The sequence below is a fragment of the Kogia breviceps genome, chromosome 1 (genome assembly GCF_026419965.1).
Source record: "Kogia breviceps isolate mKogBre1 chromosome 1, mKogBre1 haplotype 1, whole genome shotgun sequence".
NCBI lineage: Eukaryota > Metazoa > Chordata > Mammalia > Artiodactyla > Physeteridae > Kogia > Kogia breviceps.
Genome location: NC_081310.1, coordinates 103,154,767 through 103,168,356, shown reverse-complemented (window position 1 = coordinate 103,168,356; position 13,590 = coordinate 103,154,767). Strand labels below are relative to the sequence as shown.

The window sequence follows — 13,590 nt, the reverse complement described above, 5'->3', positions numbered from 1 at the left end:
GCATTGAATCTGTAGATTGCTTTGGGTAGTATAGTCATTTTCACAATATTGATTCTTCTAATCCAAGAACATGGTATATCTCTCCATCTGTTTGTCATCTTTGATTTCTTTCATCAGTGTCCTATAGTTTTCTGAGTACAGGTCTTTTACCTCCTTAGAAGGTTTATTCCTAGGTATTTTATTCTTTTTGTTACAATGGTGAACGGGATTGTTTCCTTCATTTCTCTTTCTGATCTTTCTTTGTTAGTGCATAGGAATGCAAGAGATTTCTGTGCTTTAATTTTGTATCCTACAACCTTACCAAATTCATTGATTAGCTCTACTAGTTTTCTGGTGGCATCTTTAGGATTCTCTATGTTTAGTATCAAGTCATCTGCAGCAAACAGTGACAGTTTTACTTCTTCTTTTCCAATTTGGATTCCTTTTCTTTTTCTTCTTTGATTGTCACAGCTAGGACTTCCAAAACTATGTTGAATAATAGTGGCAAGAGTAGACATCCTTGTCTTATTCCTGATCTTAGAGGAAACGCTTTCAGTTTTTCACCATTGAGAATGATGTTTACTGTGGGCTTGTCATATACGCCTTTATTATATTAGGTTCCCTCTATGACCACTTTCTGGAGCATTTTTACCATAAATGGTGTTGAATTTTGTCAAAAGCTTTTTCTGCATCTATTGAGATGATCATATGGTTTTCATTCTTCAATTTACTAATATGGTGTATCATACTGATTGATTTGCATATATTGAAGAATCCCTGCATCCCTGGCATAAATCCCACTTGATCATGTTGTATGATCCTTTTAATGTGTTGTTGGACTCTATTTGCTAGTATTTTGTTGAGGATTTTTGCATCTATGTTCATCAGTTACATTGGTCTGTAATCTTTTTTTGTAGTATCTTTGTCTCATTTTGGTATCAGGGTGATGGTGGCCTCGTAGAATGAGCTTGGGAGTGTTCCTTCCTCTGCAATTTTTTGGAAGAGTATGAGAAGGATGGGTGTTAGCTTTTCTGTAAATGTTTGATAGAATTCACCTGTGAAGCCATCTGGTCCTGGACTTTTGTGTGTTGGAAGAATTTTAATCACAGTTTCAATTTCAGTGCTTACGACTAGTCTGTTTATATTTTGTTTCTTCCTGGTTCAGTCTCAGAAGGCTGTGCTTTTCTAAGAATTTGTCCATTTCTTCCAGGTTGTCCATATTACAGGCATATAGTTGCAAATAAATTAATTTTAATAATATATTTTAACCCAATATATCTGAAATATTACCATATCAACATATAAAACAGTATTTTTTAAAATGAGATAATTTTGTGTTATTTTTTTGGTAGTACGTCTTTGAACAACACACAAACCCATTTACATCTCAATTAGGAGTAGTCACATTCCACATGCTCCATAGTCTCACAAAACTAGTGGTTACTGCACTAAACTATGTTAGTTTAACCAATTTACATTTACGTTTATGACTGGGTTTAACATCTAGCTCTTTATTTTCTAACTGTCCAGTGTTTTGTTGTTCTTCTCTTGCTATATTTGATAGTATTCCATTTTAATTCCTCTATGGGCTTTTCTTTTTAAATAGTCTTTTTGAGGTACAATTCACATAAAATAAGCTGCCTATGAAGTTACAATCTGACAAGTTTTGACATATATTTACATCTGTGAAACCTTCAGAATAAGGGAATATACATACCCATCACCCCCAAATTTCCTTATGCCCTTTACAACCCTCTCTCTTGCTCTACACACCTCTAAATTCCAAGCAAGCACCAATTTGCTTTAATATGCATCTCCTAGAGTTTTATATAAATAGACTCATACCGGACATACTCTTTTTTTTTTTCCCCATCTTTCAGAGCATAATTATTTAAGAGATTTATCCCTGCTGCTGCATGTAACATAGGTCACTCTACATGGCCAAGCAGTATTTCACTGTATGCAATGGAATTCAAGACCAAAAGAGCTATCTTTTTATATATTCATCTGCTGATGGACACTTGGGTTGTTCTGGATTTTAGATATTACGAATAAAGCTACTATGAACATTCATATGACTGTTTTAATGAATATATGCCTTCATTTTCCTTGGGTAAGCACCTAGGAAACAAATAGCTGGATCATACAGTAAATGTTTAACTTTTTAAGAAACTTCCAAATTGTTTTCCAAAGTAGTTCTACAATTTTACTTTCCCATCAACAGTATGAGTGTTACAGTTCCCCCACATCCTTTCCAACACTTAGTATGATCAGTCTTTTAAATTTTAGCTGTTGCAGAGATGTGTAATGTTATCTCACTTTGCATTTCTCTAATGACAAATGATGCTGAACATCTTTTTCATGTGCTTACTTGCCATCTGTATATCTTTTTTGCTGACCAATTCAATTACTTTTGCCAATTTATCAAATTGGGTTGTTTACTGGCTTATTGTTGAGTTTTAGAGTTTATATATGCAGTCTGAATTTACGTATATTCTGGATAAAAATCTTTTATCAGCTATATATATGTATATATATCAGACATCTTTGTAAAGATCTGCCACTCTATGGCTTATCTTTTCATTCTCTTAACAATGTCTTTTGTTTTTTTTAAAATTTAAAGAATTTTTTTTTTTTTTTGCGGTTGGCGGGCACCTCTCACTGTTGTGGCCTCTCCCATTGCGGAGCACAGGCTCCGGACGCTCAGGTTCAGCGGCCACGGCTCACGGGCCCAGTTGCTCCGCGGCATGTGGGATCCTCCCAGACCGGGGCATGAACCCGTGTCCCCTGCATCGGCAGGCAGACTCTCAACCACTGCGCCACCGGGGAAGCCCGACAATGTCTTCTGAATAATGTAAGTTTTTAAAACTAATGAAGTCCCATTTGTTCTTTCACAGATTGTGCTTTTGGGGTCACATTAAAGAAATCTCTGCATAACCCAAGGTCACAAAGATTTTCTACTATGCTTTCTTCTAGAAGTTTTATAATTTTTAGGGTCTACATTTACATCAAAGTCCATTTGGAGCTCATTTTTGTATGAAGTATAGATCCAAGTATCGATAGCTTGTTGCTGCTGTTGTTGGCAACATATGGACAGCCTATTGTTACAGAATCCTTTGCTGAAAAGTCTATTTTTTTCCTCCACTGAATTGCCTTTGTGCCTTTGTCAAAAACCATTGTCCATAACTGTGTGGCTTTATTTCCGGACTCTCTATTCTGTTCCATTGATCTATTTATCTTTCTTTATGCTAATACGACTTTGTTTTGATTACTGTAAGGTTTACAATAACTTTTAAAAGCAGGAGTCAACCCTTCAACTTTCTATTTGCTTTTGAATATTAGTCTTTGTACCTTTTTAAAGACATTGTTTCAGTATGCAACCTTAATTTACCAGAATATTCTTATGTAAGAGTTAATACTCTATCATTTCATGTAAAATATAAAAACCTTAAACTATAAAATTCCATTTACCTTCACTTTGTGCTAATCACTGCCATATAAACATCTATGTACAGAATGAACCACATAATTCAAAGGTTTTCTGTATACCTAAACAATCTTTCAAAGAAGTTTAAAGGAGTAAAAGAGATAGCTTTTTAAAATTTTCACAGATTTATTTACCATTCCTGGTACTCCTTGTTATTTCCTGCAGATCCAAGTTTCTGTCTAGTGCTATTCCATTCAGCCTAAAGAACGTTTTTTCTTTTAATGCAAGGTGTGAGTCTCCTGTGAGATATCTTTTTCTTGCTGGCTTATAAGATTATCTCTTTATTATTAGTTTTCAATATTTTGATTATTGTGTGCCTTGGTATATTTCTTTTTACTTATCCTACCTGACAGTTTTCTTCAAATTTTATAGGTTTTCAATTATTACTGCTTCAATTACATAATATTTGGCACCATTCTCTTCACTCCCTCTCTGAAACTGCAATTACATGTATGTTAGACTGCTTGATCTCCCCAAACATATACTTTTACACTCTCTGGAAAACTGAGTAATTTCTGTCAATCTGTATTCAAGTTCATTAACGTTTCTTCTGTTGTCTTCAAACTGCTGTTAGTCTCAACCAGTGAATTTTTCATTCCAAATTTTGTATTTTTCAATTAGAGCATTTCTATATGCTTTCTTTATAGTTCTTTTCTCAACACATTCTTTCATGTTCATTATTTCAATATTTTCTTTTATAGCTTTAAAAATATTTATAGTCCTTCTCTGCTAATTCCAATATCAAGGTCATTTTGAGGTCTATTCTTACTGAGTGCTTCTTCACAGGATTTGTAAAATTTGATGGTATGCAGGATATTGTGGATGATAGTTGTGGGAAGACTGAATCATGGTGTCTTCCTTAGGGCACACTGTTTTATTTAGGCAGGCAATTCAATTACTGGTGAATCCTTCATGTCTTGTCAGGCTGGACTACCAGGGCTTCTTAACTTAGTCTTACAGCCATCACTTACTATAGTGTATGATCCTTTCTCTTAAGGCCTGAGCTTTTTGCAGTCTAAACAGAATGTCTGAAGTAATCTGCAAGACATATGCGTTCTAACTACCCAGAACTCCAATGTCTCAGAGCACTGCACAACCTATGGAATCACCATTCTAGCTCTGACCCACAGTTGGTCATTTCTGATAGACCAGGAGAGTCTCAACCTACACATATGCAGCCCAGCCATTATTCAAAATTCTGAATTAAGTAAGAATCCCCACACCAAATCCTGCCCTCCAACCTATGCCCAAACCCCTGGACAAGTTCCTTTTTCAGGATCCTTCTCCATAAATCCCAAATGTCTCAGCAGCTATGAATTCCAATGTTAGTCTCTTCAGCAGAGTGATACCTCCATGCTTTACTTCGGCTCCACCTCCATGTGCTACTATAGTAGGGTACCCCAAAGCAGAAAAGCCAAAGTATTCATGAGACTCACTTCTAAGTTTCCCTTATCTCAGATTTCATTATCTTGTACTATTTACTCATCAGTTCCAGACAACAGTTGTCCCATATATTTTATTCAGTTTTGCAGCTTTTGATTTTGGGGAAAGATGGAAAGAAGGAAAGGCTGCTACCAGTACTGGCATAGTCCTACATACTAATTTAAAAAACATTTCCATTATCAATCATTAAATGTACTATTTCAAAAAACATGAAACTGGCAAAGCAGAGATACAGACATTTGAGCCTTATTTTTCAATTATTTGTACATGGTACCTTGACTATCAAAATCATAGCCTAGTGATTTTGCTTTGTAATCATGACATGGAAAACTCAGTGATGATGATGTGCAGAAAAATTCCTCTTAACATCATTATAACTATATTTGAAAAATATTTCATTATAATTTTAACTTAATTGTCAGGGATGTGTACATGTGCACTGAGGTGTACATACACACAAGCATGGCTACCTGAAGGAAATCAAAATGCTTCCATTCTTTTACAATCTTTATATTGCCCAATATGATTCCTCACACAAGTAATTCAGAAAAGGGTTTAGAAAAAAGAAACTTTGGCTTTAGGTAATAATATAAAATGCAGGGTTATAAGGCAAACTAATTCAGTCATCATCAGATTCAAATTTGGTCCACTGGCCATAAAACTAAGCTCTAAAAATTAGTCTATATTTATTTATAGACAGATATTACAACCAACCAACAGTAATGTTTCAAACATATAAAGCTTAAACACTCTAACTATGAAGATTAAATAAATCATTTTATATTTCCAAGTAAATAAATAAAGGAAACCAATCCAAAGAGTTAAAAATACTATAACCACACAGAAAAAAGATTTAAAGCACATGAAAAAAACAGCTATGCAACTGAATCTTATGGTATTTGTTTTTTTTTTTAAAGTTTGGGCTTTAGGATTTGTGGGATAGAGAAGAAATACTTTAAAAATGTTTTATGACACACAATAGAAGGTAAGCACAAAAGTACAAAAGGAGTATGAGGGAACTTGTAATATGAAAGAAAAAAAGGTTACATTTTTTAAATTAAAAAAACAGCAATCAGATTTAGTTACTTGCCCACAAATCACCCACTTCAGGTTTTTTCACTTGACACATACACACTATAGTAAAACTTCTCTAAACTGTTTCAACACAGAGTATTTAAAAATAAAGGCTATTCTGGTAAAACACACTAAACTTTTGTTTTAACATTCTGCTCTGCAAAATGGCAAATAATGAGACTGTTAAGAGAGTTAACACTTACCTGTAACCACCATGCTGCTCATGTTAGAGTTTGGACTACTGAGAACACTGCCTGAGAGTAGTTCGTCAGATCCTCTCTGTTAAAACAAGAACAAATTAGCTTAAGACCCCTTTACATTTAAAAATATTAATCTGAAAGTCTGTCACTTATCTGGTAACTTTTCAAACCGTGTCACTGAAAAACAAATGTCAGGTGTTACACTACTGGAATAAAAAATTTAGTCCCTAAAATAAAAAGTTAACTCTACTCTCCTATCCATCTCTTCCTTTTCCACAAAGCCAACAGTGCTTCCTTCCTTCCATTCACCCAAGTCCAACAGACAATAAATAGGAAAACTGATTCATAATCAGAAGCCTTGGAGAATTACATCATTTTTTTAAATAAACAAACTAATGCCACAGCAGCTGGACTGTCTCACAGACACTCTGTGAATCCTTCAGCCTCATAGCCCTTTACTCATCCAGATAACTCAGGTCTTTAGAAAATGAAAACTTCACACTGGTGAGTTGGACAACTCACTTACATAAGCTGGACAATTCATTTTCATAATCATTAAAATTAAACAATTAGGTATATTTTCCAATGGCTACAACACTGTAAACAAAGGCAAAAATCTATGGAATGAGAAATTTCCTTCTACCAATATAAAGAGACTGAATCATGTCTTTAAATCCTTTAAAGAAAAGGTTATAAATCGTATGTTCTCAGAACTGCAGTTGTTCAAACCAACCAATGTTGTTTCAACTATTTTAAAAATGTGTGTATATACAAAGTATGTGTGAGCAGACTAATATTTTAAATAGCTAAACCAACTATTTTGCATATTTTAAGTATGTGTATACTCACATACATCAATAATTAATACTTAAAATAACTAAATCAACACTAGCTGATTTAGACAATCAGGACAAAGTTGAATGCAACCACCAAAGTGGAAAAAAATGTACAAAGGAGATAATTTACCAAAGCATTTTAGAAAGTCCAAAACAATCCAAATTAACCATAAAATTTATGTGTACTTGTGTTAAACTCATACTTTAATACTCTGTATTATAATAAGTATCACAGTGATGAAAAAATATTTATACGCCATCCCCCTTTTTAAAAGCTTTCTACTTGTTAGCATCAAGTTCACAGAAATAGAGAAACATAAAAACATAGTATCAAGTCACGTTAATACCATACTTATATATTTAATTTTTAAATCAAAGTATGGAAGATTCAGCATGGCATTGTTTTATAAGGACATGATATGATATACAGAATTAGATACTTTAGAGATCCTTAAAGTGTGGTCCCTAGAGCAGCATTAGACCTGGAAATTTCCTTAGCAACATATGTTCTCAGATCCATCTTAGATGTACTGAACAGAACCATGGAGACAGGATCCAACAACCTAAGTTTTAAAAAGCCTTTCAGATGCTTCTAATGTATGCTGAAGTTTAAGAACTGCTGACATCCATTACTGGTTCACTATCAACAACAAAAATGTTTCCTAGTATTTAAAAAAAAATTTTTAGAACACTTTTAGGTTTAAAATAAAATTGAGAAGTAGGAACAGATTTCCCATATACCCCCTGCCACCAAAGATGCATAGCCTCCCCCATTATCAACATCCTCCACCAGACTGGTACATTTATCACCAAGGATGAACCTATTTTGACACATCATAATCACCCAAAGTTCAGTTTACCTAAGGATTTAACACTACATTTTAATACCTAAGGGTTTGGACAAATGTGTAATAACACATCTGTCATTATAATATCATACATAGTATCTTCACTATCTTAAAAGTCCTCTGTGCTCTGCCCATTCATCCAAACTCCTCCCAACCCCTGATCTTTCTGTTGTCTCCTCAGTTTTGCCTTTTTCAGAATATAGTTGGAATCACATAGTATGTAGCATTCTCAGTTGGCTTCTTTCATTTAGTAATTTGCATTTATGGTACCATGTACCCCTCATGCCTTTCCATGGCTTGATAACTCATTTTGTTTTACTGCTGATAAATACCCCATTGTTGGGACGTACCAGTTTATTAATCCATTCACCTACTGAAGGACATCTTGGCTGCTTCCATGTTATGGCTATTACGAATAAAACTGCTATTAAGATCCACGTGCAGGTTTCTGTGTATACCTAAGTTTTCAACTCCTTTGGATAAATACCAAGGAGTTGCTGGATTGTATGGTACAAGTATGGTCAGTTTTGCAAGAAAAGCCAAACTGTTTTCCCAAGTGGCTATATAATTTTGCATTCCCATCAGGAATGTATGAGAATTCCTGACACTCCACATCCTTGCCGGCATTTATGGTTTCCAGTGTTCAAGACTTTGGCTATTCTGACAGTGTAGCAGTATCTCACTGTTATTTCAGTTTGCACTTCCTTAATGACATATGATGTGAAGCATCTTTTCATATGCTTATTTGCCATCTATATATCTTCTTTAGTGAGATGTCTGTTAAGTTCTTTGGTTTATTTCCTAATCGGGTTGTTTTCTTATTGCTGAGTTTAAAAGTTTTTTGTATATTTTGGATAACAGCACTTTATCACATGTATCTTTTGCAAAAGTCCACCTTATCAATTATTTTTTTCATGGATTATGTCTTTGGTGTGGTACCCAAAAATTCATCTTTACACCCAACTCATCTAGATCTTCTCTTACTTTTCTTCTAAGAGTTTTATAGTTCTGCATTTTATATTTAGGTCTATGATCCATTTTGAGTTAATTTTTGTGAAGAGTGTAATATCTGTGTCTCAATTCATTCTTCTGTACATGTATGTTCAGCTGTTCCATAGCACCTGTTGGAGAGACTACCTTTGCTCCTTTTTCAAAAATAAGTTGACTATATTTATGGGGGGGAGGTTCTATTCTGGGCTCTCTATTCTGTTTCACTGATCAACCTGTCTGTTCTCTCACCAAAACCACACTGTCATGATCACTGTAGCTTCATACTAAATCTTGGAAGTTGAGTAGCATCAAGTCCTCCAACTTTGTTATTCTCCTTCAGTACTGTGTTGGCTTTCTGGGTCTTTTGCTTTTCCATATAAATTTCAGAATCAGTTTGTTGACATCCATATAACTGCTTGCTGGAATTCTGATTGGGATTGCACTGAATCTATATATCTATTTCAGAAAAACTGACATCTTGACAATACTGAGTCTTCCTATCCATGAACGTGGACTATCTATCCACATTTATTTGGTTCTTTGGTTTCATTTATCAAAGTTTTGTAGTTTTCCTCATGTAGATCTTATATGTATTTTTGTTAGATTTATACCTAAGATTTTCAAATTTGGGGGTGCTAATGTAAACTGTATTTTGTTTTTAATTTCAAATTGCACTTGCTCACCACTGGTATACAGGAAAGCAATTTACTTTCCTATTAATATACTAACCTTGCACCCTGCAATCCTGCAATAACTACTTATCAGTTCCATGAAATTTTTTGTCAATTCTTTTGGATGTTGTACATAGACTATCATGTCATCTGCAAACAAGTTTCATACCTTCCTTCTCAATCTGTATACCTTTCATTTCCTTTTCTTGCCTTACTCCATCAGCAAGGAATTCCAGGAGGATGTTGAAAATAAGTGGTCAGAAGGGACATCCTTGCCTTGTACTTGATATTCATGAGAAAGTGTTGAGTTTCTCACCATTAACATGTTAGCTGTAGGGTTTTTTGGTAGATGTTCTTTGTCAAGTTGAGGAAGTTCCCCTCTGTTCTAGTTTAGTGAGAATTTTTATCATGAATGGGTGATGAATTCTGTCAAATGCTTTTTCCTCATCTAGTGATATGATCATATGATTTTTCTTTGATTGATGTGATGAATTAACCTAGTTTTTTTTGTTTCTATGACAACTATGCCATATGGCATTAGGAAAAAGGATTCTGTAGTTCAGCTTCTACTACTATGTCACTGGTAAATTACGTACCTGTTCTAAACTTTAACTTACTCATTTGAAAAACAGAGATAACATCTTATCACAATCCTTGGGCTCTGAAAGGTTTCAGGACTGAGACTAGCCCAACAACTTTCTCCTCTGGAGAAGAGAGAACCATGACAGAAAGACATGGGACAAGGATGTGAATATCAAGTTCCTGAGGAAAATTAGATTCTCAGAAAGGAAGGTTCTCACTCATGTATTTCTGGCCTCCACGAACACAAAGGTGCTACAAAGGAGGTGGACTGATTGCTACCTACCTGCTAAAAGCTGTGAAAGCACAAACTCATACAACCAATAAAAATATAAAATACATATAATGACACACCGAAGAGGATCAATAAAACCAAAATTTGATTTTTTGAAAACAAGATAACAGAACAGACAAACTTTGGGTGAGAATTAAATAAGGAAAACAAAAAAAGCATAATTATATATCATTAGGTCATGAAAAAAACCAGATGAAAAAAACTTAGCCCAGTGAATAACCTCATGGAGCATACTGATACACCATTTTCTTGCAACTGCAGGACTTTTCTTACGAAAAATCAACTTCCAGGTTATTTACACCACTATGTTCTGCATTTCCATTTTGTTATAGTGGCTTAGGCTTTACCCTAAAATATATATGTCTGTAATGTGAAAAAAAATGACACTGCATATTTTAACTGGCTATCTCTATAAGAGTAAAAAAGAAGAAAAACGAAATTGGATCCCCACCTCGTACAATAAATGAATTAAATTTTTTTCTGATGAATTAAGAGACAAACGCAACAGATAAGACTTTAAAATTTTTCAGAAGAAAATATTTTTATGTTTATATATGAGTATGTAAGTCACAAAAGTGGATCACATACTATGTAATGAATACCTCAGTAAGTTCCATAGAGAAGAAATTGTACAGATCGTAATATCTGGTCAAACACAATAAACATATTTTAATGAAAATGAGAGATAAGAAAAAATAGAACAAAATCTAATCATTGTAGTTTATTCACATAAAATTTTGAAACATCCTAAAAACCTGAGCCAAAAAGAGAATCAAAACTTCAAATACAGATTCCTATGAATATTTAGAAAGAAAGACCAGTTACTCATAAAAAAATAGGCAAGAGATAAGATTAGTTTTCAGCACACACAAAATGGAAATTATCCTTAAACAGAAAAGTTGTTTCATCTTGCTCACAGTAAAAACAAATTCAAATTAATACTAGATTTATATGCCATTTTTCACCTCTCAGACTGGCAAAACCCCAAGCATTTGACAATATACTATACTGTGGCTGGGGGAACGGAGGCACTTGCATACTTTCTATACAGTGGTATAAAGAAATGAGAAGATTTTCCATATATACCCATGGAGTGATTTCCAGACTGTATTTATCATTAAGTAAAAAAGGTAAGATATTAAACCCTGTGTATTCTGTGCCACCTTTTCCCTAAGGTGGTGGGGGCGAGCACGTAAAAAGAAATTCACATTTACCTCTATTAAATAAAAGAATAAACCAAAAACTAGTGAAAATAGATACCTATAAGGGGATAGAAAAAGCAAAGCAGTAGACAGGAGTGAAAAAACTAGACATCTATAAATGTAGCTTGTTTTGCAGTTTTGACTTTGGAAAATTTATTCAACATGAAAAAAATTCCCTAAAAGTGAAAACCAAAATGTAACAAATAAACCTAACTATTAGCTTGGTGGTAGAACCACACACAGAATTATCTCAATAGATTTAAAAATTCAGTGATTATACTATACACTCTTTGAGAAATACAAACTGCAAACATCTTAAAACTGTATTACAATGTTATCATTAACACTGATGTTGCTTTGTAAAGAAACTAGTATATATGCAATTATGTTAACATTAGCAAGCAAGAGTTTACAACATACAAGAGATACAAACAAAAAACTGGAAGAGGAAAAACTGTAAAATTACATACGAACAGGAAATAAATGAGTTCAAATATATTTGTCTCAAAAAATTTTTGTTATCTTTGTGAATTGAAAAAATCTTGAAACAATAACAACCTAAGAGCAATTGGCACCTTTGCACCCACATTACTGTGGTCTCTAAGGACCAGGTCTTAAAGATATGGTTAATTGAAGTTTTGGAGAAAGAAATGATACTTTTAGGTAAGTATCAAAATTACCAGTATTATGCGCTGCTGCTGGCCCAAGATAAGAAAACTTAAACATTTTTAAAGGAATGATCATTGCAATAAGACTGGAATAAACATAAAAATCCTTGCCTTCACAACGACCTAACATCAAGGCTAAGAAACTCACATTACACTGGAGTTACTGGAGTTAGCAGCTCATGAGGAAAATTTTTTTAACTGAAAATCTACCCTGCTTTTCTTTTAATAAGGGTGTTTCAGTATGACCAAATATTTGATGAAAAAAGTTCTTCCAACAGAAAAATATTTTAAAATATATGCAGGAGAAAAAAAATAATATCACCATTTTTGCAATACCCAATGAAATTACTCAATTATCAGCTACTAAAGCCCACTAGGTGAAAGGATGATAGAGCACTCTACACTGGATGCATCAAGCTGAGGACACCTGAATCTATGATAAATGTCAGTACTGAACCTACTGATAAAACATCACAAAGAGGTAACCAGACATGTTCCTCCTGGTGTGATACATTAGAAATTACAGAGTACACTTATAAAATATTCTTGCTAAAAATGAAACCTGAATCTGATCAAGCCTCATCTAACTACAAGTACACAGGAAATACAAGACATGAGAAACACACAAAATGACAACATGGAGGTATAATCAGCAAAATTATAATTTTCTGAAAATTGTACAGAATAGATGACCCAGTTTCTCTAACAAAGAAAATCAAGAAAGGGGAAGGGAGAAGAAACTGACTTATAAATAGACTTAAAAGAACCAAATCAACATGTTGACATTCCTTGATCCCTGATTCAAAAAGAAAATATAAAAGACTTCTTTAAAGTGACTGGGAAATTTTGACTACTGTTAGACATTAGATGATATTAAGAAATTATTTTAGTGATGGGGTGGGATTGGGCAAAATAAGTGAAGCAGATTAAGTGATACAAACTTCCAGTTACAAAATAAATAAGTTACTGAGATGTAATGTACAGCTTGGGGAACGTAATTAATAATATTCTAATAATTTTTTACAGTGACAGATGGTTATGGTGATCAATCTGTAATGTATGTAAATTTTGAATCATTATGTTATACACCTGAAACTAACGTAACATTGTATGTCAAATATACTTCAAAAAAAGGGAAAAACTTATTTAAAATTTTATTAGGTATAATATAAATGTCATCTTTAAGAGACTGTATCTATTAGAGATACATATTGAAGTATTTAGGAATGATATAAAATAATCACTGAGATTTGCTTTAATATTCTCCCACAGGAAAGCAAAGGAAGTATACCATTCACCCTACTTTCGTATACCTTGA

General features: G+C 33.7%; 1 protein-coding gene across 4 annotated transcripts in view; it reads right to left on the bottom strand.

The window, feature by feature from the left end:
- Positions 1-13,590, bottom strand: part of PTBP2 (polypyrimidine tract binding protein 2) — an 82,054-nt gene that overhangs the window by 53,889 nt on the left and 14,575 nt on the right. For all 4 annotated transcript variants that reach the window (XM_059059849.2, XM_059059875.2, XM_059059858.2 and 1 more), the window contains exon 3: positions 6,187-6,262. In XM_059059849.2, coding sequence (XP_058915832.1) covers positions 6,187-6,262 — 76 coding nt within the window. The remainder of the gene's footprint in view (positions 1-6,186; positions 6,263-13,590) is intronic.